The sequence below is a fragment of the Leucoraja erinacea genome, chromosome 5, assembly GCF_028641065.1.
Source record: "Leucoraja erinacea ecotype New England chromosome 5, Leri_hhj_1, whole genome shotgun sequence".
In the NCBI taxonomy this organism is placed as follows: Eukaryota; Metazoa; Chordata; class Chondrichthyes; order Rajiformes; family Rajidae; genus Leucoraja; species Leucoraja erinaceus.
Genome location: NC_073381.1, coordinates 70,137,369 through 70,160,323, shown reverse-complemented (window position 1 = coordinate 70,160,323; position 22,955 = coordinate 70,137,369). Strand labels below are relative to the sequence as shown.

At 43.3% G+C, this 22,955-nt stretch overlaps 1 protein-coding gene across 1 annotated transcript in view; it reads right to left on the bottom strand.

The window, feature by feature from the left end:
- LOC129697375 (PC3-like endoprotease variant B) overlaps positions 1–22,955 on the bottom strand; it is a 1,319,937-nt gene that overhangs the window by 52,727 nt on the left and 1,244,255 nt on the right. The window contains exon 20 of the mRNA XM_055635860.1: positions 4,633–4,747. Within this exon, the coding sequence (XP_055491835.1) occupies positions 4,633–4,747 (115 nt within the window). The remainder of the gene's footprint in view (positions 1–4,632; positions 4,748–22,955) is intronic.

Sequence of the window (22,955 nt, the reverse complement as noted above, 5' to 3'; positions counted from 1 at the left end):
TAGCGTTTGTAATGCGCTGCGCAGTTTTTATAATTCCCTGCAGCGCCCTCCTCTCAGCCACAGTACAGCTGGCAAACCACACCAGGATTCCATAGGTGAGGATACTTTCCACGACGCATCGATAGAAGGACAACAGCAGCGGCTGAGATACGTTAGCTCTCCGTAGAGATCTTAGGAAATACAGCCACTGATGAGACCTCTTCACGAGAGTGACGGTGTTCATTTGCCATTTGAGGTCCTGGGAGATGTTTATTCCCAGGAACTTAAAGTCGTTGACTCTCTCCACCATGTCTCCTTTGATGTATAAGGGAGCAGGTTCCTCTCTCCTCTTCCTCCTGAAGTCAATGACAAGTTCTTTTGTCTTTGATGGGTTTAGTACCAGGTTGTTTTTGGTACACCAGACGGTCAGTTTTTGGACTTCATCCCTGTAGGCAGACTCGTCATCGTTGTTTATCAGTCCCACCACAGTCGTGTCGTCCGCAAACTTGATGATCCTGTTTGTACTGTGTGTTGGTGTACAGTCATAAGTGTATATTGTACACAAGATGGGACTTGGCACACACCCTTGTGGTGCACCTGTGCTAAGCGTCAGGACTGGGGAGTAATTGGACCCCATCCTGACAGTCTGTGGGCGGTCTGTTAAAAAGTCCTTAATCCATCCACATGTGTTTGCATTAACACATAAATCAGACAGTTTGTCCACCATTCTGCTGGGGATGATAGTATTAAATGCAGAACTAAAATCTACAAATAACATCCGCACATATGAGCCAGGACGCTCCAGATGTGCCAGTGCAGAATGTAGAGCTGTGTTGATGGCATCTTCCGTTGACCTATTAGCTCTATACGCAAACTGATGCTGATCCAGGGTGGGTGGGAGTGGCTGACCTATCTCTCTCCTAACCCCATTCTTCTGCCCTCTCCCCATAACCCCAGACACACATAATAATCAAGAATCTATCTATCTTTGCCTTAAAAATATCAATTGACTTGGCCTCCACAGGCCTCTGTGGCAGATTTACACAATCTGAAAACCAATTGTCACATTAATTTAATTTATTTATTCATTTGATATGGATGAGCATCATTGGCAAAGATTTAGTGCCCAATGATATTGACTGGAGAAGATAGCAATGAACCCCTTTCATGAAGTATTGTAATCTATGTGGTAAATTGACATTTGTCATTGAATTTCCTGCTGTTTAACTAAAAGTAAAGCTCACCCTACTTCATTTTCATAAATAAAGCAATGTCATTTCTTTAGACTGGAATCATATATTAAGAAATATAACAGAATATTTAAACTAAAGATTAAGCAAAGCATTTTAAATGATATGTCAAATGTAACAAAGCAGATGCTGAAGAGTCCAGTCTGCTCAAATTTTCAAATATTCATTTTATTCTTATATTCTCCCCACAGGTAGTCAGTCTATGAGCTTGAGAATTAGCTAATACCAGTTTTTTTCAAACTGAACTCATAGTGGGTTTATGCTCTGCTAATGATTTTATTTCCCTTACCCCCCCGCCAACTTCCCCAAGTCTCTCAGATAAAACAGTGTTGATTAGGTCAAAATTCTGAAATCTATCTATATATTACCAAAACTCTCATCTTGTTTGTGAGTCTGTCTGTTTCTGTGCGTGTCTGTGTGTGAGTGGGTCATGCCTGAATTACGCTAAAACGGTACACGGTAGCACCACAATTTTTGGACCACCTTACTCACTATTGTCCTGTGGTGTGTTGTATCAAGTTTCCTTCAGATTGATGGTATATTTTACAAGCTATTGACAATGTTAAACTTTGCAAAATCCAGTTTGAGAAAAATCACTTAAAGTTGATGTGGCAGTAGTAGCTATGACGTCACAATGGGATGTCATTTACATAAACTGCCGACTTAACTTTTCACAGTTAAAAAATCCAATTGCACTTGCTGGCCCTGCCTGTTACAATGTTGTAAATCACAGGACACTGTGTCCTGGCAGCAACTGCAATTGGATTTTTAAAAGTGAAAAGTCAATTTTTTAAAGTTTTAAAAGAGGGAGGGTGAAGAGGAGAGGGATAAGGGGAAATGAGCCGCTCCAGCACAGTTGGGGGCTATGGGTGAATGGTGGAATATTGTGTTGGGGAAAGGGTTGCTTTGGGGGAATGGGTGAGTGGTTCAATATTGCATTGGGGAACGGGTTGTGTTGGGGGACCAGGCCTCCCGTGGGCAATATGGATGAGTGGTGGAATATTGCGTTGCGGGAACGGGTTGCGTTGGAGGACCAGGCCTCCCGTATGACAGGGACCCAGTAATATTATAAATTTGAGTGAATGTTAGTGTAAGCGCAGGGGGAGGGGAGAAATTGGTGCAAATCCAGTTGGGGGGGACAGGGGAAGGGTTGATGGAAGCGGCGATGGTGGTTAGCAGTTATCAAAATTGGAGAATTCAATGTTCATACCATACTAATACTACTTTCTCAAACTGGCACTGAAAGGATGGATTTCCAATTATACACCTTTGGTGGGCAGCCCCACCTCCTGCAGGTGTACAATACAAACAATAAAAGGAACAATATTTGTCATTTGCACTGGTGAGAAATACGTCCCCAATGTGTGCTGAAATGCCTGAAAGGCACTTTAGGTGGTCAAGGTGTTTCAGCAAGAATGCAAGGTTGGCAAATTATCCATGCGATGCTAATGGCAGCCAGAGATTCATCTCAAATGTCATGTTGCATATCTCAATCAACAGGTCAATTATCCTGAAGCTCCCCCCGAATTCTCTGATTTAGCCTTGATTTTACTGCTGTATCCAGAGGTCATAGTCACATTTCATTCCCATAATGTATTTAACCAATTTCCATGTAAATTAACATCACCAAAATGTTAACTCCAATTTTTGCTTCATCCCTTCTGTGCTTTCCTTTGGTTGCTCTTCCTCAATTGTCTCATTGCAAGGAAGGTGAAACTTATATTTTTTAAAAACTGCATTGAAACGTGGAAATAAAAAAAAGTGAACTGAATTAAAAAAAAAAGAGGGATTGGAAGTAAACAAATGCATGCATTGTGTCTTAAACACTGCTTCAATAAATTAGTCCAAACTGATACTGTCATTTATGTTTCCCTATCACAAAGTCCTTATTGAAAAGCTGTTCTGATGTTGTGAATGATTTCCTGAAGTGCGTGGCTCAATGGAGATGAATGCTCAGCAGTGGCCAACATATTCAGAATTAACCATCTGAGTACTTGAGTGACTTTCACAGAACACTTCTTCATCGTCATGATATATTTTACCCCGTACAATTAGAATTTTCCTGTCCCAGAGCTTATAGTTCTCAATCATTGTTACTGCGCAGAGATATTGGCATGCTAATTTTGGAAAAGGTGAAACAATACCACAGCAATTTGTAAACTCACCTTTGGATTTATTAAAGTATAGGCTGCAGGTGGATTTGGAGAAATAATTAGATTTTTTGTTTTTGTCTTATTACTGTTCGCAACCCCCCAAAAAATGAATTACAGGCCTGATTTTCCAAAAACAAGAATGCCTGGCTTTCATACAGGACTTAGGTGTGTAATTGGGAAAGGTAATTAATGGAACTACAGGGAATGACTAAGGAGATTTAGAGTTTTAGAGATATAGCTCTTCGGCCTGCCGAGTCCACACTCACCAGCGATCCCCGCACACTAATACTATCCTACACTCACTAGAGACAGTTGACAATTTTACCATTGTTCATTTATTTGCTAAAATCAATCTTTTATAACAGTTTAAATATTTTGCGAATCTAGGTCAGTAAAATTTGTTTCTATTTCTATAACATGATTAAAATAAAGTGGAATAATAAAGATGAACTAACAAGAACTCTTTACCTCAGAAAGTTCTTCATTTGTCTGAGGTCTCAGTGAAAGTGAAGGGCAAGTGTGAAGAAGGGTCTCGACCAAAACATCACCCATTCCTTCTATCCAGATATGCTGCCTGTCCCACTGAGTTACTCCAGCATTTTGTGTCTCTGTTCGGTATGTTTTTGCCATTGATTTCAAAGAATAAATGCAGCTATAAAAATCATTTTTCTATTTTAACAATGGTTCATGGTTTCATAGTCCAAATGGGCCTGGACATTTTGTGCAGCCATGGTGTGAGCAACCTATGTATTTTAAAATGGTCTGAGATTTTTTTGGGAACCTCTGAAATTTTCTACCTTAACATGTTCAGGTTCTTGAAAGTTCCTTGTTAGGGCTTTGTTCTTTGTCACCTTTCAGCTTAACCACCTGCTCTTATGGTTAGTACTCCTTCACTTCGCTAACATGCATTTGTTTAGTAAAGCACAAAGTTAAGTGTTTCATTAGTACCCCTTCTGTATATAATTAGCATCCTTCTCTTCTCAGGTTGCTTGCCTGACTTTTAACACTTGTGTATTCTGAGGATCGCCAGAGTATCAGCTATGTGACAACCTGAGATTCAACTAATATGCCATAGATATTAGCAGCAATCCTTGTTTGTCTTTGGGCAGACTGGGACTCTCTTTCTAAATAATTACAATGTCACATCCAGTTGCGAGAAACCAATAGTAAGCTAAAATATTTAGTTTGGTATTCATCAGAGCAATTGAAGAACAAATACATTTTCAAAGCTTGCAAATGTCCAAATTTACCTTTGTCACTTTCAAATGTTCCCCAAAGGACAAGTTTGAATTGTAGCACTGTTCCAGCTTTTGCTTCAGAGTCAGGCCGAAGGCAGCCATTTGCTGTGTTTTTGTTGTCCGATACCTGAGCAACGACACAAAATTGATTCTGATGAAGTGACAGTGTTTGTTTAGTATAATGTGAGGTGATCATTGTGAAGCATACAAATGTAAATATGCCGCTGGTAAGGCCGCATTTGGAATATTGTGAGCAATTTTGGGCACCATATCGGATGGAGGATGTGCTGGCTCTGGAGAGGGTCCAGAGGAGGTTTACAGGAATGATCCCAGGAATGAGTAGGTTAACCTCTGGAATATCTCTGGAATTCTCTGCCACAGAAGGTAGTTGAAGCCAGTTCATTGGCTATATTTAAGAGGGAGTTAGATGTGGCCCTTGTGGCTAAAGGGATCAGGGGGTATGGTGAGAAGGCAGGTACAGGATACTGAGTTGGATGATCAGCCATGATCATATTGAATGGCGGTGCAGGCTCGAAGGGCCGAATGGCCTACTCTTGCACCTATTTTCTATGTTTCTATGTAACCTATGATGAGCATCTGTCAGCACTGTGCCTGCACTTGCTGAAGTTTAGAAGAATGAGGGGGGACCTCATTGAAACATACAGAATAGTGAAAGGCTTGGATAGTGGATGTGGAGAGGATGTTTCCACTAGTGGGAGTGTCTAGGACTAGAGGTCATAGCCTCAGAATTAAAGGATCTTCTTTTAGGATGAGAAATTTCTTTAGTCAGAGGGTGGCGAATCTGTGGAATTCTGCCACAGAAGGCTGTGGAGGCCAAGTCAGTGGATATTTTTAAGGCAGAGATAGATAGATTCCTGATTAGTACAGATGTCAGGGGTTATGGGGAGAAGGCAGGAGAATGGGGTTAGGAGGGAGAGATAGATCAGCCATGATTGAATGGCGGAGAAGACTTGATGGGGGCTGAATCAAAATTAAATCTACTGGGCTAATTCTACTCCAATTCCTTATGACCTTATCTGGGATAGGGGTTGGGTTGTGACGGGAGGAGGGCTGGCACATGAGGGTTGCAAATAGGCCTTGCGGGTATGGGGCAGATTGAGTTGGTGATGGAGGAGCAGAGATGGAGGAGGCTGCGAAATACTGTTGTTGATTAGAGCTTGGTGGGAAGGCTGTGGGATGTGGTTGTTATCAGAATTTGGGGAGGGAGTTGAGGTTAGGGCTGGAGGGAGGAAAGGTTTGTAGGCAATCTGAAGTTTAGCTTGATTAATTATTCCACAGTGGGGATTAATTTACACAGCAATACTCCAAAAGGAAAGTTGTTTGGGGGAATGGTAGTATTTTGATATCGAATGCCAAAATTCCATTATCATAATTCACAACTGGTTCAACTTTTGAAAGTGGACTTTGTCACATTCTGCTGAGTCTAAAGTGTATTTTGATTGTCTGCACTGAAATATACTGTTACATTTGTAGGTCTGTATCACATGAGGGTAATGCCAAGCAGCTTAAAACATAATATATTACATCATATCTAGTATAAATAAGTATTACTAAAACGGCCAAGAACGGGGCGGCACGGTGGTGCAGTGGTAGAGTTGCTGCTTTACAGCACCAGAGACCCGAGTTCGATCCTGACTACAGCTGCTCTCCGTACAGAGTTTTACATTCTCCCCATGACCGCGTAGATTTTTTCCGGGAGCTCCAGTTTTCTCCCACATTCCAAAGACGTACAGGTTTGTAGGTTAATTAGCCTTGGTATTGAAAATTGGAAATTGGACTAAAATTGGAAATTGTAGACACTACATCTAGGTATGTTACAAAACTTACCTTCAGCGATGCTGCAGTTCTGTCGCTGCCCGTGTGCGCGACTTTGGCGCCTTTGAGGGGGGCGGGTTTAAAATGCGATTTTTCTGCAGCCTATTCAAATCGATCTCTGTTAGGCTGTTTAAGAAGGAACTGCAGATGCTGGAAAATCGAAGGTACACAAAAATGCTGGAGAAACTCAGCGGGTGCAGCAGCATCTATTGAGCGAAGGAAATAGGCAACATTTCGGGCCGAAACCCGTCTTCAGATCTCTGTTAGTCTGTTTAGTTGCTAAAGAAAAATCACTTAGACTGCCGTTTTATTATTAAAATTAGCGCTGGATCATTTAATTGTTAGAGTAAATGAAAAATCATCTTCTAAAGCCGTGAACGCCGACAACGGGACGGATCTCACGTAGGGGACAAGGCAAGGTAGGCTGTTTATTTTTACATTAAAAAGTACTTCTTAAGATGCCTTTAATCAAAATTTTAAGTTGCGAGAAGGTGACTTGGAACCTATCCGAACCGGCAGTATTTTTCATGCCGACATGGGGCTCAAATTCACAGCAACCGCAACGTTCCAAACCAGCGCGTTCCACAAAATCCCACTCGCAAGATGATTTAAATGACCATTAATTTGCAGGTATTAAACACTTCCATTTGGCCTATAAATTTATGACAATTGGATTTAAAAATCATGTTATATTGTGAATTCTTGTGTGAATGTTATTTGGACATTTAGGCTATTTAAAATGTAAATCTTTTCTTAAGAAATGGATAGATGTTTAGATCTAGTAATTGAATTTTGGAATTAGCTCTAAATGGGTAACTAACTAATTATGTGCTTTAATTTCAGGTCATCCAAGTAAGATTGTTTCATATTTGTTTCAGAATGCTTCAATCTATAATAACTGAAAATTTCTTTCAGTTCTCTCAATTTTTACTAAAGTTATGGCTATTTGACTGTCCTTGATCACAACTTTTGTGTTGTCAATGGAAAATCAATAGCTATTTTCCGAGTATGAAAATGGCCGTAACTTTTTTAATACTGAAGATATGAAAGTGAATTAGGTGTCAAATTAAACTTATTTTTATGCTTTATCTGATGGGATAAATTGCAGACTTGATTTTTTAAATCTCAAAATTTTGTAACATTGCTACTACATCTCGTGTGTTGGATTTCACTAGTGTACGGGGATCGCTGGTTGGCGTTGATTTGGGGGGCTGAAGAGCCTATTTCCATGCTGTATCTCTAAACTAAACTAAACTAAACTAAATTAAACTAAACACAGAGCACTTCTGTGATTGTTGCCACTGTTAAAGCAAACTGAAAGAGGGGACGTGCTGGAGCAAGTTCATTAAACAAGATACCACTTTACTACTGCTGCATTGAAGGGTCAAATGTCTATAGTTAAGATAAAGATAATGTCTACAGTTAAGATAAAGGTTCCGTTTTCTTGGAGAGTGCCTTCTGAAAACTGGTCCCATTGCTCCTTGTTCCATATGGCATTGGGCCATCATGACAGGAGCAGCCATTTGATCTAAGGAATACTATCCTTCAATTAGTGATGGAGAAATTAGACATATCTCATCAAGCATGGGAACATCCAGTAGCCAAAGATTTAACATTGATCATTATTTTTATAGCCAGATGCAAAAGCAGTGGTGATCCCTTTAAATTAGCTTCCAGCATTAAAAACACCTCAGGCAATTCCTACTGATTTAGAAGCCATCTGCCTTTCGAAGGATGACTGGTTCTTCAGACTCATGTTTGTGCTTTCTGAGATGTTTCAGAGGCAAACGTAGCTCATTAGGGCTTGGCCAAACTCACTTCATGAGGCCTAATGAGGCCCAGCCCTTCTGCCTATGTGTGACATGGAGAGAAAAGCAGTAGTTTGACTGATCCCCAAACCTATGACTTCTGTTTGAGCTAACAGCAGACTAGCAATAAAAGGTGAACAGTTCAGTGTCAGTCACAGTTCTGAGTGCTGTAACTGTTTAAACAAGGGAAGCTGTGAATTGTGAAAAAAAAGCATTGACAAAACGAGAAGCGAAGGTTTGAAAAGCTTTTTGCTCACATTTGGAGATGAAGGGTTTGTCTGAAGCTCCTGCCAATCTTTAACCTTTTGAGAAACAGTGGGAAGATATCTCTGAGGATTCTCTGGAAAGGAACTGCTTTTCCCTGTGGCAGAGTAATAGGAATCTCTGGCAATGTTCCTGTTTTGTAGTTGAAAAGACAGGGGGCTTGTGATTAAACTTGCCTTAATCGGAGGATGTACCCTGCATTCTACACAGTGCACTGGCTCACTACCTCACTTTATAGTAATAGTTTCATTTAGTTTAGTTTAGAGAGACGGCGCAGAAACAGGGTCTTTGGCCCAGCATGTCCGTGCTGACCTGCGATCCTCGTACACGAACACTATCCTGCACTAGGGACAATTTACAAGTATGCCAAGCCAATTAACCTACAGACCTGCACGTCTTTGGAGTGTGAGGGGAAACGGAGATCCCGGAGAAAACCCATGCAGGTCATGGGGAGAACGTACAAACTCCGTACAGACAAGCACCCATAGTCAGGATTGAACCCTACTCTACTGCTGCTCCACCGCGCCGCCCTGTACTCTGGGGACCAGACGTTGGCTGTATGAGAGAGCAGACTGGTCTTCCATTGAATCTGGATGTGGGCAGAGTTGGAATCAGGAAGAACAATTGCAGGCCATTTTAATGTGGAGCACTACAGCAAAATGTAAGCTTTAAGTGTGTTATCAACAAACTCTTAGTCACAAAAAGCTAGAGTAACTCAGCGGGTCAGACAGCATTTCTGGTGAAAAGGGACAGGTGACGTTTCTTCAGACTGATGGAAATGAGAGATATAGACGGTGAGGTAGAGAGATATGAATTAAAGAAATGAGCGAGTTTGGGTTAAAAAGTGGTCGTTGTTGTGTCCAAGAGCAGAAGGAATCACATAGCGGTTGGAAATTGCCATTAGGCAGCTGATCTGCATGTAATGTAATGTAATTATATTTTAGGTAGGTTTCCTCAATATAATGTAAGAGGGTAGTGGATTGGGTGGGCAAACTTGGACTGCGTAGTCTTACATTTTTTAATTTCAGTTTATTAAAAACACCTAGAATAAAAGAATATATCATTTATGTTTTCCACAATGCTATTAAGATCATTGTGATAATTCATTTGGTTCACTAATATCATTCAGGGAATCGAATTTTCCATTCTCATCCTGAATGGTCTTAATGCAACATCAGATCGGCGACATAGTGGTAATTTTTTATCCATCCTCTGAAATGGCTGAGGAAGCTGTTCAGTTGAAAGAGCAATGAAAACTGAGCAAGGATTGTCATGAAGACATGGCCATCCTTGCTACATTCTGTTTACAAATAAATAAGAATGGACGGCACAGTGGTGCAGTGATAGAGTTGCTGTGTTTTACAGAGCCAGAGGCTCGAGTTCGTTGCTGACTAAGGGTGCTGTCTATACAGACTTTGTACGTTCTCCCTGCGATCTGCGTGGGTTTTTTCTGGGATCTCCAGTTTCACCCCACACTCCAAAGATGCACAGGATTGTGGGCTTATTGGCATGGTATAATTGTAAATTGTCCTTAGTGTGTAGACACAAAATGTTGGAGCAACTCAGCCGGACAGGCAGCATCTCTGAAAAGAAGGAATTCTCTCCTAAGATGCTGCCTGTCCTGCTGAGTTGCTCCAGCATTTGTGTCTACACACTAAGGACAATTTACAATTGCTCCAGCATTTTGTGTCCACCATCTGCAGTTCTTTCCTACACATTTTGTCCTTAGTGTGTGTCAGATAGTATTGGTGTGCAGGATTCGCTGGTCGGCACGGACTCTACAAGCTGAAGGGTCTGTTTCCGCGCTCTATCTCTTTTCTAAACTAAAATTAAACCAAAGAAATGACAGGGTCACATGCGGAGCGGCACGCCTCTGTTGCACACTGATTGCTGCACAGCACATTCTGTGCTGAACCTTCTGTGCCTGCAAAATGGATTAGTTCCTAAACTGATAGTTCCTGCAACAGAACCAGAAGAATTCATGCCTTCAAATTAAACAGAAATATACATATATACTAGATCAAGTGCAGACCCGTTGCGTCTGTTCCCCCAACGTGCGGTTGTAGGGGGGAGGAGGCGGCAGGGAGAGAAGGGGGGAGAGGAGAGAAACACAGGGGGCAGAGGGAGAGGGAGGGTGGAGGGAGAAGAGGAGGGTGGGTGGGGTGAGGGGGGAGGAGGAGGGGGAGAGTGAGGGGGTGAGAGGGGGAGGGGGGGGAGGGGGGAGGGGGGAGGGGAGGGGGTGGAGGGAAGGGGGTAGGGGGTGTGTGGGGGGGAGAGGGAGGGACGGGGGAGTGGAGAGGGGGAGTGGGGGAGGGGGGAGAGGGGGGGAGAGGGAGAGAGGAGGGGGGGGAGGGGGAGAGGGGAGAGAGGGGAGAGAGAGGGGGGAGAGAGGGGGGAGAGGGGGGGAGAGAGATGGGGTGGGAGAGAGAGGGTGAGGGAGTGAGAGAGGGAGAGGGAGGGAGGGGCGGGGAGGGGGGAGGGGGGGAGAGAGAGGGGGGGGGGAGGGGAGCAGGGAGGGTGGAGGGAAGAGGTGGGGGGGGCGTTTAGGGGTGGGACGGTGGGGGGGGAGGGGGGGGAGAAAAAGGGGGAGGGAGAGGGGAGAGAGAGGGGGGAGAGAGGAGAGAGGGGGAGAGGGGAGGGGGGAGAGAGGGAGGGAGAGAGGAGAGGAGAGGGGGAAGGAGAGGGGGGAGAAGAGGGAGGGAGAGAGGAGGGGGGGAGAGAGAAGGAGGGGGGAGAGAGAAAAGGAGGGAGAGAGGGGGGAGAGAGGAGAGGGGGGAGGGGAGAGGGAGGGGAGGGAGGAGAGAGGGGGGAAGAGAGGAGGGGGAAGAGGGAGGGGGAAGAGGAGAGGGGGGGAGAAGAAAGAGGGGGGAGAGGGAAGAGGAGAGGGGGGAGAGAGGAGAGGGGGAAGAGGGGGGAGGGGGAAGAGGAGAGGGGGAGAGGGTGGGGAGAGGAGAGGGAGAGAGGAGAGGGAGGAGAGGGAGGGGGGAGAGAGGAGGAGAGGGGAGAGGAGGGAGAGAGGAGAGGGGGGAGGAGGGGAGAGGGGAGGGGGGGGAGGAGGGGGGGAGGGGGGGAGGGGAGAGAGGAGAGGGGAGAGGAGAGGGGGGGGAGAGGGGGGGGGGAGAGAGAGGGGGGGGGAAGAGGAGGGGGGAGAGGGAGGGGCGAAGAGGAGAGGGGGGGAGAGTGGAGGAGGAGGGGGGGAGAGAGGAGAGGGGGGGGAGGAGGGGGGGGAGAGGAGGGGGGGAGAGGAGGGGGGGAAGAGGGAGGGGGAAGAGGAGAGAGGGGAGAGAGGAGAGAGGGGAAGAGAGAGGGGGGGGGGGGAGAGAGGGGGAGGGGGGAGGGGAGGGAGGAGGAGAGAGAGAGGGGGGAGAGAGGAGAGAGGGGGGGAAGGAGGAGAGGGGGTGAGGGGGGACTGAGAGGGGGGTGAGGTGAGGGGAGGGGGGGGGAGGGGGGAGGAGGGGGGAGTGGGGGGGTGTGCTGAGGAGGGGGAGGTGGGGAGGGGGAGGAGAGGGGGTGAGGGGGGGGGGGGGGGGGGGGTAGAGGAGAGAGGGTTAGTGCCTTGCCTTTTTATTTCAACCCAAACAACCATTTGCAGGCAGTGCTTTTTTACTTTAACCATATTTTCATTTTCAAACCACATTAAGGGTACTTACTCATAGTTGTGTGGACATTTGTTCAGTTTTATTCACAGCTCAGAGAAACGTGACCCTCTGCCTTCCTCCAGCTTGCAGACTAATTGAGGCACACCACTTCCTGGTTTTATAGTCCATCCCCCCTGCCGCCAGCACGGGCAGCAGAGAGAATGGGGAATTTTGTAAAATCATTAATATCTCTGTCATATTTCATCGACGGGAAAAATCCTCGGCACACATACGGCGGAGGGGGGCTCTGAGCGAGGTGGCCAAAAATGACGGCCGTAGGTGGTGGCGTTCTCTCGGAAATCGCAGCACAGATCGCCAAAACCGGTCAAGAACAGAGTTTTACTAATATAGATTTTAGTCCTTGAACTAATTTTACATTTAACTTCATCAACATTTATAACATGCTGTATTGAAATTAGTAGCATAATAGGCAAAGGTTATACCAGCGGAACCTTACAGATAGGCTCCAATAATATACTGTAGCAGCGCCTGCTAGCGCACGCAGATATCGAACCCGGCGTTCGGAAGCCGCGGTCACGTGACTCGGGAGGGGCTGCTTGTTTTGCGCGGTTTTTCACTTGCGCGTGTTAGTTCAGAGCTGACCACCGATGTGGCCAGATGTGTCTGTTAAACCTGTATGCTGCAACTTAAACTTTCGAATAAAGTTACGTTGAAAAACCCAGGAGTCGTTTATCAGACCGCCAAAATACACAGCAATAAGAAATATACACAACTTCCAATTGAGAACCATGATTTTTATAAAGTAATCAAAGCTTCTTACAGAAGGTGGCATGTTGCAGCTATTCTCTCTGTTCCATTTAGATGGTTTGAGAATCATTTAAACACTTTAGACTTCAAAATGTCCCTTGTAAAAGCTAATGAGGAATTTGTTTCCACCATTGTTTCTGGTGGTGCTCCAGATCCCAATTGTTCTCCAAATAAAAATGCTCACTTGCTCAATCCTTTTATTCATTTGCTGCAATCATACTCAATAGATGAAAAAAAAACAATTGGAGTGTGAACTCTTGCAGACACTTTTCGCACATTTCGTAACAATTTAGTACTAAACTGCACTCTTTTTCAACAGCAAAGGAACCATATGGTGCAGAGGTTAAAACTGCATTGGAAAGGAAAATGAGAATTGTAGAAATAAATATAAAGATTAATTCCCACCATGGACTGAAGCATTCACATCACATTTCTAAATCAAATGTTTGTTTAATAGATCATAAACATAATAACTATGAAGAAAGATACCTTGAAAAACTAAAAATACCTTTTGTAAACTAGTTCCCATTCCACATACCAATAACTTAAAAATAAAGCAAGATTTTCTTGAAAGCATGCTGTGCGGAACAGATATTTAATAAGGCTACCGTGCGTGATTGAGTAGAGCTCAATACTAAAAAGGGGACAGAGGACTGATTAAAACACACAGCAATGGCTGAATGCTTTAATCAACTTGCAGCCCTCCATTCTCAATTGGAACCTCCTCAATCATACACAAAATTCATTAGCAGATGGGTCAGAATAAACCAATTTTTAATTTGTTAAGTAAACAAATTTGTTCTACTTTTTGCAGTCACTAATTGCATACCTGAACCAGTCAGTAGTGCTGTCACTCCTAAATTAAAGAGTGCTTACTTTAATACATAACAGGACATTAAGTATATATTCTAAACCAGAAGTATATATTCTAAACTTTTTTTGCTGCCTTTGACTTCAGAGAGATTTATTTCTTCTTGTCCCTCCCACATCTCATTCTCAACTCTAGCTTGACCGTAGATTAATAACAATTTGTTTTATTGTTGCATCCATTTCTACTTCTTCTTCTTTGCTGACAGAGGAAGGTCCTCTCCTAATTAGAAAACTAGATTGCAGACTGACACTTCAATGCATTGATTAGGAAAACAATTAAAACAAGGTAGTTTGTGGAGTTGTGAAACATTTCTGACACAGAAATAGTGAAAGGCTATGTGAAAGGTCATGACAGAGTAGTAGTGAAAGGCTTGGATAGAGTGGATGTGGAGAGGATGTTTCCCCTTGTGCGAGAGTATAGGAGCAGGGAGGTTCTACTGCAGTTGTACAGGGTCTTGGTGAGACCACACCTGGAGTATTGCGTACAGTTTTGGTCTCCAAATCTGAGGAAAGACATTCTTGCCATAGAGGGAGTAGAGAGAAGGTTCACCAGACTGATTCCTGGGATGTCAGGACTTTAATATGAAGAAAGACTGGATAGACTCGGTTTGTACTCGCTAGAATTTAGAAGATTGAGGGGGGATCTTATAGAAACTTACAAAATTCTTAAGGGGTTGGACAGGCTAGATGCAGGAAGATTGTTCCCGATGTTGGGGAAGTCCAGAACAAGGGGTCACAGTTTAAGGATAAGGGGGAAATCTTTTAGGACCGAGATGAGGAAAACTTTTTTCACACAGAGAGTGGTGAATCTCTGGAATTCTCTGCCACAGAAGGTAGTTGAGGCCAGTTAATTGGCTATATTTAAGAGGGAGTTAGATGTGGCCCTTGTGGCTAAAGGGATCAGGGGGTATGGAGAGAAGGCAGGTACAGGATACTGAGTTGGATGATCAGCCATGATCATATTGAATGGCGGTGCAGGCTCGAAGGGCCGAATGACCTACTCCTGCACCTATTTTTTATGTTTCTATGTTTCTATGAGAGTCTAGGACTAGAGGTCATAGCCTCAGAATTAAAGGACGTTATTTTAGGAAAGAGATGAGGAGAAATTTATTTAGTCAGAGGGTGGTGAATCTGTGGAATTCGCTGCCTCAGGAGGCTGTGGAGGCCAAATCAGTGGATATTTTTAAGGCAGAGATAGATAGATTCTTGATTCGTACAGGTGTCAGAGGTTATGGGAAGAAGGCAGGAGAATGGGGTTAGGAGGGAGAGATAGATCAACCATGATTGAATGGCGGAGTAGACTTGATGGACCGAATGGCCTAGTTCTACTCCTATTCCTTATGGCCTTATGACCTTATGAGACATTTTTAAAGGAAATGGCACCATGAATGCCTTAGCCAACATTCTTCCCTCCATTAATATGGTCAAATAAATCTTCTGAAATGATTTGTTTCATTCTTTCAGTTTAGTTTAGTGATACAGCGTGGAGACGGCGCTGACCAGCGATCCCCGTTACACTAGCAATAGGGACAATTTACAATTTTAACAAACCCAATTCATCTACAAACCTGTATGTCTTTTGAATTTGACAAGAAACTGGAGCATGGGGGAAAACCTATGCAGTCGCAGGAAGAACGTTTAAACTCCGTACAGACAGCACCCGTAATCAGGATTGCACCCGGGTCTCTGGCGCTGTTAGGCAGCAACTATATCACTGTGCCACCGTACTGCCCTTATTTGCAATTTTGCTGGTGCAAGAAATAAGTGTTTTTTTTTGTATTTCTGATCTATGATGACCCATCAGGACATTGTTGGTGAAAAATTCAGTGATACCAATACAGTTGAATGTCAAGGATAACTAGTTAGACTCTCTCTTGTTGGAGAGAGTTTGCCTGACACTGCCTGGCACTTCCATGGTACAAATGCCACTTGCCATTTATCAGCCAATGCCTGAATTCTGTCTGGGTATCAGATATCATTTTTTTCATTTTTTTTTTTAAACAGCAACCTTTTCATAAAATTGAACTTTTTCGTTGTCATGCCTATGGCCCAGATGGTCATATATATTTGCTGTTAATAACATCCCAGATTTTTGGTAAACCTACAACATTCCCAAAGTGCTTTGCCTTCTTGTTTTTCTGACCCCTTCCAAATGGAGAAAGCAAACAAGATTTCTTCATATAAAATATTTTCCGTGATTGCTTGTAAAAAATATGGTGCATATAAATATAATGTATTGATCATTTTTACCTTCACAGACAGGAACATCCTTCTAAGAAATATGCCCTCTGGTTGAAAAAGAGGACGTGGAATAACTCAGCGATTGCTTTTCTGCAGAAGGGGATGGCTTTTTCACACAAGTAATTAGGTGAAATTGCATTGATTATTTCTACACAGAGGCAGGCCTTAAGACCCAGCCATCCACTTTGCCATCCTACCCACCATATTTAAGTTTATGTGAGTGGCTCTAGGGGTAAGAATGGGAGTGACCACAACATTTCAAAAGCAGTGCAATTTATTTTGTTAATTCCTGCATCTCACGCAAATTAGCTATTGGTCACTGTAAGGGAAATATCAGGCAGCAGAAAGAGTGTTGGCTGAAAAGGAATGGTTGAGTTAGTTTATTGTCACGTGTACTGAGGTTGTGTGAAAAGCTTTTGTTGCGTGCTAACCAGTTAGCGGAAAGACAATTCATATTTCCAATTGAGCCATCCATAGTGTACAGATACATGATAAATGGAATAATATGCATCACGTTGAGTGCAAGATAAAGTCCAGTAAAGTCAGATCAAAGATAGTCCGAGGGTCTCCAATGAGGTAGATAGTAGTTCTGGACTGCTCTCTAGTTGTTGGTCGGATGGTTCAGTTGCCTGATAACAGTTGGGAACAAATGGATAAATGGATATAAATGAAGTATTAAAATCAAAATTTAGTTCATAAAATAAGTTAATGCAATTATGTAAATGCAGGGAAAGACACTCATTGGGCAGCACCCCGAGGAAAGCCAAAATAATCCAACATTTATTTAAGTTGCTGGATCTCAAAGAGCAGAGGCATTACAAATATGTAAAGTGTTTGCAAAAGAAACAAGACTGAAAATTGTTCATGGCAACATTTACCATGCATTCCTATGGAGGTCTTAATTGGGCTCATGTGTGCTCTTAACAAAACATCCCAAAACCTGAAGCAATTTATCGCAATTTTTGGAGATCAGTCTATTTTCTTGTCATATTGAGGTGAGACCTGTTGCATGTGTAAAATCAATCCTTATATCCATCACCTCGATAGAGTAATGATGCCACAGAAGTAATTATTGATTTTAAACTTGCAGGCTACCAACTTAATTGCTTGTGTGAATCTCAAGTTGAAGCAATAAAATAAGCCTACTTTATTTTTAAGCGTTGCTTCTTTCTTTTCCTCCATTACAATCCTGAGCATTTGAATCGTTTATTGTGATAGATTGGCATTTGTTGAGGGCCACTGGTGCAAACAATGTGACTGCATATATTTCTTCCCCAAGCTTGTATTTTACCTACTGCTGAAAGAGAGGACAAGTTTCTAGAGACAGTCCCTAATACGTTGTGATAATTTCTGGGTTTCTGCAAAGATAGAGCACGAGATATCCTGAGGGAATTCAGCAAAGATTCTCAGTTATGCACTGATTCTGACTCTCACCACATCTCTTAAGGGGAATAATTGGTGATGAGGGGATGAGTAGGTGGATGGGAAATGGAGGGAGTGTTTATTCATATGGTACCAGACCTGGTATGTCCTGCATCGCAATTGATCTTTCTCTGACTATTCCTTCAAAGGTACAATGGTTCAAAGGTTCTTTATTTGACATATACACCAATTGGTGTCGTGAAATGCGGATTGCCGTTGTAGCACATTAAAAAGAATACAACATAACAATAATAAAGAAATTTAAACATAAAAATATCCCCCCACAATGGTTTCCCATTATGAGGGAAGGCACAAAGTCCAGTCCCCATCCCATGTCCACTCATAGTCGGGCCTATTGAGGCCTCCGCAGTCGCCTTTACGGAGGTCCGATGTTCCAGACCCATCTCACCGGATGATGGTGCTCCGGCGTCGGGAGAATCCTCTCAGCGGCTTGGGATACCTGGAACGGCCGCTTCCTGACTCGAGACCGCAGCTTCCAAAGCCGACAGGCTACGCTGGATGGAGCTCCACCACTGGTGTTCTCAGCGAGAGATCCCAGGCTCCCGATGTTCAAGTCAGCACCGCCGCCCGCAGCTGGCGCCTCCACAGTCCCGCAGCTCCGCAATGTTTTTATCGGCGGTTCCATCACAGCGACCCGGGCAAGCTCAGCGATAGCACTCCAGCGCTGTGCCGCCACCGAAGCCGAGGTTCTGGCCGGTCCCCTCAGGAAACGCCGCTCCAGACCCCGATGGTAGGTCACGAGGACGGGTCAAAGGTGCTGCTCGGAGGAAAGTCGCCTCTCCGCTGGGTAGGGACTAGGAGAAGCAGTTTCCCCCTTCACCTCCCACCTCCCACATAAAATAGACTAAACCTCCAAAATCAAAACACTTTAACTCACTAAAAATAAAAAAAGGAGGTGAAAAAACGGACAGCTGCATGCTGGGCAGCCATACACATACAGGACGGTGCCCCGGTTTGTGTCATTATAACCAATTTTAAAATCAGAAGTTACAAATGAGACAGACATGGGTGGCTCAGTGGTAGAGTTGCTGCCTTACTGCACCAGAGACCTGGGTTCAATCCTGACTAAGGGTGCTGTCTGTATGGTGTTTATACGTTCTCCCCGTGACCACGTGGATTTTCTACGGGATCTCCAGTTTCCTCCCACACTCCACTGACGTACAGGTTTGTAGGTTAATTGGCCAGTAAATATCGTAAATTGTCCCTAATGTGAGTTGGATAGCATTAGTGGGCTGAAGGGCCTGTTTCCACGCTGTATCTCTAAACTAAACTAAACTAAAAGACAGAGATCATAACTTTGGGAGATACAGTTGTTCAAGGTCACCTTCAAGGGTGGCACTGACAGATAGGCAAATGGAATAGTATTTAGATTAAAACAAAATGTTCAAATGTGATTTCTAGGACTGCTATAAATGAGACTGAATCTGTGGTTTAATTACAGTATGATTGTTACAAAATTATGTTGTGTGAAGAGGTGAACAGGACCCACAAGTGCTCGAGCCAGTGATTAGTTGCACTCACATTAGATTTCCTACCATGAACTAATGTCTGTTCTCTTGGGTAATCGCATTGCTTTCTTCAATTAGCTTAATTATCAATAGATCTTAAGGAATTCTATAATTGGTTCCTTGTAACTCAATATTAGTATGTTTAAGGGATTTTAAATTCTGATGTTTGTCAAATACAGAGAATCTGGTTGTGATATATTCATAGACTTATAAAGCGTAGAAGAAGAATCATTTGACCCAACGTGTCCATGCCGACCAAGGTGCCTAGCTACTGTATGTTAACCCTATTTGACTGTGATTGGTTCATATCGTTAATCTGGCCTGCATCTCTTTCCAATCCGTGAACCTAACTAAAAGTATTTTAAACATTGTAATTGTACCAGCCTCTACCACCTCCCATGGCAGCTCATTCCATATATCCACCATCATCTGTGTTGGAAACATGCTCTTCAAATCCCCTTTAAATCTTAACTATCCTCCAGAAGATTATCTGGTAACTTGTCTGTGGCTAACAAAGTTATGAAATCTCAGGGATTTCTTGCGTGAAATGATCCCAGTAATAAGTGGGTTGATATGTGATGCACGTTTGACGGCACTGGGCCTGTACTCGCTGGAGTTTAGAAGAATGAGAGGGGACCTCATTGAAACTTACTGAATAGTGAAAGACTTGGATAGAGGGGATGTGGAGAGGATGTTTCCACTAGTATGAGAGTCTAGGACCAGAGGTCATAGCCTCAGAATTAAAGGATTTTCTTTAGGAAGGAGATGAGGAGGAATTTCTTCAGTCAGAGAGAGGGTTGGTGACTCTGTGGAATTCGTTGCCACAGAAGGCTGTGGAAGAAAGTCAATGGATATTTTTAAGGCAGAGATAGATAGATTTTTGATTAGCATGTGTGTCGGAGGTTATGGGGAGAAGGCAGGAGAATGGCATTGAGCGGGAAAGATAGATCAGCTGTGATTGGATGGCGGAGTAGACTTGATGGATTCCTAGGGAAAGAGGGATTGGTATTGGTATTGTTTATTATTGTACATGTGCTGAGGTACAGTGAAAAAAATCTGTTTGAGTGCAGATCTTACTATATATGAATGCAATCATCCTATTCATGAGGTAGCGCAAAAGAGAAAATAAACAGAGTGCTGAATACAGTGTTACCGCTACAGAGAAAGTGCAGATTAAATAAGTGCCGCAGTTAGGTGCATTGGAAAATCTGGAATACATCCCTTGCACGTGTGAGATCCAGCAAAAAGTCAGATAACAACAGGAAGAACTGCTGTTGGATCTCTTGTTGTATGGCTGGAATTACAGTGTAGTCAACAAGTAAGATTTTAACATCGGTGTCCTTGTAATCCAGATGTCCCAGGAATGTGTGTAGGGCCAGAGATATGGCATCCACTGTGGTCCTGTTGCAGAGATGGGTGAATTGCAGTGGATCTGGGCTGCCTGGGAGGCTGGATGTGATGTGTGACTTGGCTGGCCTGTTGAAGCACAATGATGTGTGGATGTCAGAGCTACCAGATGGAATAAGGGGTAGGCCCTTTAGGACTGAGATGAGGAAACACTTTTTTACCCAGATAGTTGTGAATCTGTGGAATTCTCTTCCACAGAAGGCAGTGGAGGCTAATTAATTGGATATATTCAAGAGAGTTAGATATACTGTACAGTAGCTCTTAGGGCTAACGTAAACAAGAGATATGGGTAGAAAGCAGGAACGGGGTACTGATACTGGATGATCAGCCATGATCATACGCTGGCTGGAAGGGCCAAATGGCCTACTCCTGCACCTATTTTCTATGTTTCCATGTTCCTAAGGCAGCCATCAAGTTATCCTGCTTTGTTTTTTTCTTGGCACCTGGATGATAGTGGTCTTTGTAAGGAAAGTGGAAACCACAGAAAGATTTAGGAAGGCTGATCAGATGTGTGTGACACAGGCCATGGGTACAAGGGCATCCGAGGCTGTCAGTTCATGTGATTTTATTACACTGACCTGTTTGAAATGAGCTGAGAGTATTTGAGCTTGTCGGGGAGTGATGTGTTGTTGCCAGTGATACTGCCTGACTTCTCTTTGTAGTCTATGACTTCTCTATGCAAGCCATGCCACAATTGACGGGTGTTCAGATGGTAATTCTGGTACTGTAACCTTGGTCCTGAATGGTCTTTGGCATCTCTAATGGCTCTGTGCAGGACGTACCTACACATCTTGTACAGGTAAGAATCATCCAAATTTGAACGCCACAGACTTGGACTTCATCTGGGAGCTGACTCATGGTTCATTTATGGTTTACAGTTTTGGAATATTCGGGTTGACTTTGTTGTCAAGCAGTCCTCTACACACTTACTGATGATGTCTGTGACTGCAGTGATACACTCATTAATGTTGGCCGCAGAGTCCTTGAAAATGGACGTTCACTGAAGCAGTCATGTGTGATCTTTCTCTGTTTCCTCAGACTAGGAATGTCTGACTTTATATCTTATAGAAACTTACAAAATTCTTAAGGGGTTGGACAGGCTAGATGCAGGAAGATTGTTTCCGATGTTAGGGAAGTCCAGGACAAGGGGTCACAGCTTAAGGATAAGGGGGAAATCCTTTAAAACCGAGATGAGAAGAACTTTTTTCACACAGAGAGTGGTGAATCTCTGGAACTCTCTGCCACAGAGGGTAGTTGAGGCCAGTTCATTGGCTATATTTAAGAGGGAGTTAGATGTGGCCCTTGTGGCTAAGGGGATCAGGGGGTATGGAGAGAAGGCAGGTACGGGATACTGAGTTGGATGATCAGCCATGATCATATTGAATGGTGGTGCAGGCTCGAAGGGCCGAATGGCCTACTCCTGCACCTAATTTCTATGTTTATGTACCATGCTCTTCACATTGCTTGTTCAACTATTGGGATGCATTAACATTTTTTGGACATAAAATTCACATGTATTGACAGTTTGAAAAAATATATCTTCGGGTACCATTAGTGACAGATAAAAACAAAATGAAAGAAGATAAATGCATCCATTCAAATCAAACATTTATCACGTGCTATTTCATTACACTAGGATAATTGGAGAAGTGAAAGATCAGGAATCAGAGCGTATATCTTCATCATTCTACTAAGCCCTATTTAATGTTTGACCAAGACCTCAACGGTGGAACAGGCGGAGGATGATGGCTGACATTAGTGGAGCATCACAACGGTTGAGAAGGCGGATGAAGGCTGCAGCAGAAAAGGTCGCCTTGGACTCAATGCCACTGAATCCTGACCCAGATCTGTCAAGGATCTGTCAAGGTGGCTGTCTGTGCACCATCTCCCCACATTAAACAAAGTCACGCACAGGTGTCCCCCATATAGGGAAATACACCTTAACACCCCGGATTAAGTACCTTCAAGTAGACGACCCTATGGAGATGAGAGGACAGTCATATTCATTTTGAGTGACTGCCGATGATGATGATTTAATGTCTAGTAGGTTCCTAATTAAAATACCATGCAACGCCAAACTATTGTAACCATGTTAGTGCTATTGTTTATATGGTCTGTTTTTTGTAAAAGTAATGAACATAATTAATTTGTGTATCAAAATTATTTAACCATTGAATGTAGTTTTGAAGTCATCCATTTTTTCTTATACCAAACAATTTTTACTCAAATAAATTTAAAGGTGATCATATATTAAATAAACTGGGTTTGCTTAGTAAGTCACTTCCTAAACCACTTCTCACATTATCCATTTCTTTCTCCAAGGAACTACAGATGCCAGTTTACGAGACGAAAAGACAAAGTGTTGGAGTAGCTCAGTGGGTTTGGAAGCATCTTTGGGGATGCCTATCCTTGTTCTCCAGAGATGCTGCCTGACCTATTGAGTTACTCCAGCACTTTATGACCATTTCTTGACATTGTTTTGCATGGAATATCTCAGCTTTATGAAGTATCAAGTATTTAAGTATTGTCTTATGCTCAAGTATATTGAGGTA